At 40.6% G+C, this 5,460-nt stretch overlaps 2 protein-coding genes across 3 annotated transcripts; one reads left to right on the forward strand and one right to left on the reverse strand.

Moving 5' to 3' along the window:
* The first annotated feature begins 407 nt into the window (after window positions 1-407).
* On the forward strand, window positions 408-3,697 carry LOC135623360 (FCS-Like Zinc finger 13-like). 2 transcript variants are annotated; one of them, XM_065126239.1, is made up of 3 exons: window positions 408-566; window positions 656-1,163; window positions 3,376-3,697. In XM_065126239.1, the coding sequence occupies exons 2-3, from the start codon at window positions 679-681 to the stop codon at window positions 3,521-3,523; spliced, it is 633 nt and encodes a 210-aa protein (XP_064982311.1). In that variant the 5' UTR covers window positions 408-566; window positions 656-678; the 3' UTR covers window positions 3,524-3,697. The 2 variants fall into 2 exon arrangements, with proteins under 2 accessions (XP_064982311.1, XP_064982310.1); XM_065126238.1 differs by having other exon boundaries at window positions 440-1,163.
* A 704-nt stretch (window positions 3,698-4,401) lies between these two features.
* Window positions 4,402-4,770, reverse strand: LOC103998426 (protein SMALL AUXIN UP-REGULATED RNA 12-like). Its single transcript, XM_009419901.3, has one exon. It carries the CDS (start codon window positions 4,768-4,770, stop codon window positions 4,402-4,404), a length of 369 nt encoding a protein of 122 aa, XP_009418176.1.
* Window positions 4,771-5,460: the final 690 nt, after the last annotated feature.

Genomic DNA, 5,460 nt, shown 5'->3' on the forward strand with positions numbered 1-5,460 from the left:
TTCTTGTCAACATTTATGCAGTTTGTATCAGTTCTTTTTGCTAAGAGAATTTCCAACAAATGCAAACGAAGCACTGTAAACACTTTATTAACCTCGTAATCAACCAAAACAAATAAATAAAACATAAGAAACTACAAGTGTCGATTAAATTAACAAGAACAAAAATAAAGTGAAATGTTGGTTGCAATGACCCATGCATGGCACGTGCGCTCCCCTCCCCCAAAAGCAGAGCTTTGGGGCATATGTCCAAGACGCCATATTTAAGCCTCTTATTCCACACAATATTCATACCCAATCAACAAAATCTAAAAATTACCCACTTGCCAACCATTTTTTTTTTTTTTTTTGAATTATCTCATGATGTGCTCATATTCTCTCCAATCCCCACACTCATTTTAGAGAGAGGAACGGTGTGAGGAGTCGTCCACCCAGAGAGAGAGAGAGAGAGAGAGACAGAGAGGGAGAGAAGGGCTTTTTCCTCTCCCTCCCCCTCCTCCTCCTCCTCCTCCTCCTCCTCCTCCGCCTCTTTCTCTCTCTCTTCCTCTCCTTTCTTGCTTCAAAATAAAGTGTGTAACTCTCTCTCTCTCTCTATCTATATATATATACACGTATAGCCAACTCCTTAAAGGTCTCTCCTTTTCCTTTCTCTTCACAGAAAAGTAAGTGGAAGACGCTGCCATGGCCGATTCCGGCGACCAGAAGAGGCATTCCATTGTAAAGCTCGCTCTTTTCGTGGGCTTCGGAGACTCCGCGGCCGCCGCCCGCTCACCCCGTAGCTTTGCCGCCGGCGACGGCGCCGTGGGCCTCGCCATCGTCGCCGCCATGAGCGCGGCCGCCGAGGAGCCGGGCGCGGTCCTGACCCGGTCCGAGCCGATCCCGATCGGCGCCGTGGTGGCGAAGCCCGGGTTGAAGGCCGCCTCCCCGAAGAAGGGGGAGGCGGGGGAGGACGTGGAGCTCTCCGAGAGCTACACTTGCGTGATCTCGCACCTCGGAGGCAACAGGGTGAAGAAAAGGGTCTACTTTGGCGATGGCGACGACGGCATGCTCTTCGAGCCTCCACCGCCTCCGGAGTTAGCGGAGCCGCCGTTCGTGGTGGCTGAGTTCCTGAGGTGCTGCTTCCTCTGCAAGAAGAAACTCGACGGAATGGACGTCTACATGTACAGGTGCCCGTTGATTTCTTCCCTTCCTTCTTCCTGTTTGTTCTGATGCTTATAAATTTTGGGATCGTTGAATCATGTCAGATAGCAAACCTATGATCTTTGGAATTTTTCGTGGATCTTTTTCTTTCTTTGAGGTGGTGGTGGGGACATCGGTGGTTCTGTCATCAGACACATGCTGTTTCTTTAATCAAATTATGCTACTATTTTTTATTTTTGTTTCATTCTTCTTTCTGCTGGTGACTGAAAAACACATAATTTCCACCTGATACAAAAATCCATGGATTTTACATACTTGCATGTAACCCATTCATATACCTAATTCATGCATAAGAACATTTTATGTGGTGACATATATCTGCTTATTACTTGAATGCATTTGTACTTGTATGAAACTTTTTCAGATGTGTTCATATGTAAAGAGTTTGCCCTTCCACAAAATTATCCTTCTTAGAGTCTGAATGTGAACTTTGGACAAATCGAGTATTCATATATCATGGTGTTCCCTTCCTGCCTTTGATCAATTGTTTCCTTCTTTCTTTCATGCTTAATCTTAGCCTTGACCAATAGGGTTCTAATGAAAAACTCTATTGTTTATTTTACTTGTAGTCTGTTTTCTGATTTGAGTTCAATCCTTCTTATGATAGGGTTGTTCAGAGTGATCATAGGGTCCATCTACTATATAATCATTGTTGTGTAACTTTTGCAATATAACCATTATGATGTATCGATGGTAGTTAAGCTTCTTGATAATATTAGAAATTATTGCTTTGAGATTTTATGCTGATTTTGGTAATTTTGAGAGCATTTTTAGTTTTCCAACATTCCAAGTTCTAAAAAAAAAAACATCACAATCAATTCTCCTGACTCTGCACAAAAATATTTTTATCTAAATTTGTAAGCATAAAATCATTAAATAGAGTTGAATGGTATGTAGATGCTTTTCTCCTAACAGTCAGTCAACATGTACAACCAAAAAAGATAGGGATATCTGAAGTTGACAATGATTTCATTCTCTCAAGTTAGTTGACCTAATGAGCTGAATTTTTAATTGAACTTATACTTGTCTGCTACTGAAAGAAACAGTGAGATGGATGAATAGGTAACTACAGTGATTGTGTTTCTGGGATCAATTTGAATTTCTTCTTCAGGGTTTAATATTTCTGTGCAAAATTACAAGTATCGTATATGTTTGTTGACGGGCAGAAGTTTTATTGGCAAATAAGAAAAGCAAGAAGTCTTAGCTGATCTTCGATGCCTGAACTTATAATCTATCTAGCACTTGTCTCAGTCGCCAACTCTCTATGCTAAAACTTTCAGTTCAGATTAGAATGTCAACTACAAGTATGGATGTCTCTGCATGTTCCTTTTCATCAAGCAATCTTTAAATAGAAATTCTAGTTTGAATAATATAAACTTTCTTCTTGTGGAACTTTAAAGTCAAAATGTTCTTGTGCTTGTAGTTGCTACAGAACAATTTGAGCTACCCCTTTTATGAGGGGAGAGAGTGCCAGGAAGTTTAAGAAACTGATTTAAACTACTTGTGCCAAGACATTCTATGATTTACATATTCTTATCCTAAGCTGGAAACAACCTCATTCTCATATGGTAGCAACTCGACTACCTCACAAATATGTGTTACTCTTATTCGTATTGGTCTATATGCTGTTGCGCTATACATCTGAAACTAGTAGAAAGAGTAGAATCGGAGTCCTAAGATTGTAGATTATGCATTGCATAAAACGATGCAATTTGTCCACAATATATTGTTCAAGGTTCTTCAGAAAGTTATAATGAAGATTGTGTGTACTCCATAGCACTATGTAATCATAGATTGTTTCCTTTGGTCAGACATTATTAACTCCTGTGTTCTTATGTCGTTCATCCTAGAGAAGTTTCGTTGGAGATGGATCTTTGTATTAGGTACTCCATATTCCGCTGTCGTTGAACTTAATTTTGGAACATCTATTCAAACCTGTTCTGTTTTTTATCACATTGATCCTCTCTTCGGCACGCAATGATGAAGACTTTGTGCTTGGTACTATATTCCTCAAAGTACATCTCTTGTTAATTTGTTGTATGATTATATCAGTCAAACTTGTGAGCTTTTCTTTGCAATCGAGGAGTCTGTGTGTGAAGTCCTCGTTCACTATTGTTTGGTAAGTCAAAAAAGAGTGTACTAATAGAGCATTCTCCTACCATTTTGTTTTTGTTGCAGAGGAGAGAAGGCCTTCTGCAGTGAAGAGTGCAGATACCAGCAGATGCTACTAGATGAACTCGGCGAGAAGTTTAGCTCTGGAGCACTGAAGAACTGCGAATGCTCTACGGTTCCCTTCCGTGTTACAACTGGTGTTGCAGCTGCTTGATCATACCAAGTAGTAAAACTAAAAGGATACGAAAGATGAATAAGTGGAAGGGTTAAAGGAGTTGATAACAGATACTTCCAGTATAAATACAGTATTCATAGAGGAGTGTATGTACCAAGAATGGAATACATAAGTTCCAACATATATGAAAGAAAACATTAAAGATTTTGGACATGAAGGTGTACACTAGTGTGCTTGCTGTGATCTCTGTTTTACAGTGGAAGAAGACATTTGGAATTCTATTGCTCTAATGATCTTCTGTGAAAGATCACCTCACCATTGCAATCTACCCCTTTGAGATAGCTTGATTCATGGACATCATATGAACAATGTGTGTTACCTACCTTCGTCTCATTTTCTCTCCCAAATTTATGCCAACACATGAATGATTTCCCCACAAAATTTTATGCACACAGCAAATAATTAAATCCCCATTTATTTGAATCTAGAGGATCCTCTCAAACATTAAAATAAAAATACCATTTATTTGCCCAAAAATAATAAAAAAATCAACTAGACTACAGCGGCTGACTCGCTTATTTTCCGAATTATTTCTCTTCCTGCACGCAATGCTTAGAACCTCCCTTGTCTTCTCTCTCATCAGTCTGCCTTATTTTCTCAATGGTTAACTCGCTTAATAAGCTTTTAAAAGAATTTTTCGGAGGTCCAAAGCTTGGCACGACATAAGAGGAGAAGGCTCGTCTTCTTCATTTAATTGGAGTTCTACCGATCTTAACATGGGATCAAGGTCAGCTTGACACAATTTGATTTGTTTCTCACGAACAGGAAAGAAGAAAGATGGGAAGATGGTTTCAGGGGGGAGAAGTGTCATCCCTCGCCGGCAGCTATTCACTTTTCTGCAACCTCACCTGCAGCTATCAGCAGTAGTAAATGCCTTCTTTGGTCTTCTCTACCATCTTCAATATGCTTCGGAAGACAGACACCTCGCAGGGGATTCTCAGCACTCCTTCCTGCTCGAAGCCATACTCCTCTTCTGCTTCTCTGAGCAGAACTGCGAAGGCCGTGTGACTCAAACACTCGGTTGGGATCACGAATCTCTGCATCTCCTGTCCGACACACACAACGAAGCATCCCTTTGGGATGTACCCGGAGAGGGAGAGGGCCCTCTTCAGGAACCTGATGCTCTTGCTGCTGCCATCGCCTGCAACTGCAAGCTTCTTCCACTTCTTCAGCATCTGCTGGTAACTGACCAACTCGGTGATCTTGCTGAGCTTCTTGGAGTCCATGGATGCTGGGTGGTGCCTTGGCAATGCCTCAAGTGCAAGGCAGTGTGGTTGTGTTGGTAGTGGCTCTGGTGATGCTGTGGATCGATCTCTGAGAATTTATAGGAGTTGGGACTCAGAGTTGGACACTTTCTTGGCTTATTTATTGGATAGTGGGAATATTTTATCTGCCCAAATTAGCTTCTGTAGGTGAATGGATGCGTGATTAGAAGATTAATGTATACGTTAATCATCAATTAAGAATAACAATTATAGATCTTGAACTTAATGCCTTTGCTGGTTGACATGGCTATCACCGAAGGAAGATATCCATTGTTCGTATACAGCAAAAAGGTTTAACTGGTTTCGGAGATCCATGCATCATCATCACAACCATAGATTTGTCAGAACATAATGTGGGTCTTTGGAATTGATTCCAATCGCAGAGCGGATGCATGCAATCTTCAATTGCAGATACAGCTCTTGGCACTTGCTGTCCTATCTTGCAATTCTTGTGCCACCTTAAGTATATAATATCATATTGTGTCAACTGCCAACTTTTATTGATTAATATCATTCACAGCTTCATAATGCAGTGGTCATAACCTATTAACATGTCAGATGAAGAAGAGAAGACTACATTTGAAAGTCTTCTTTCTGTCATAAACTAGGATGTTCTTCATTGACTGTTCTCTCACTAGAATGCCCACTTGT

This window comes from Musa acuminata, chromosome BXJ2-9 (genome assembly GCF_036884655.1).
Source record: "Musa acuminata AAA Group cultivar baxijiao chromosome BXJ2-9, Cavendish_Baxijiao_AAA, whole genome shotgun sequence".
NCBI classification, from domain to species: Eukaryota; Viridiplantae; Streptophyta; class Magnoliopsida; order Zingiberales; family Musaceae; genus Musa; species Musa acuminata.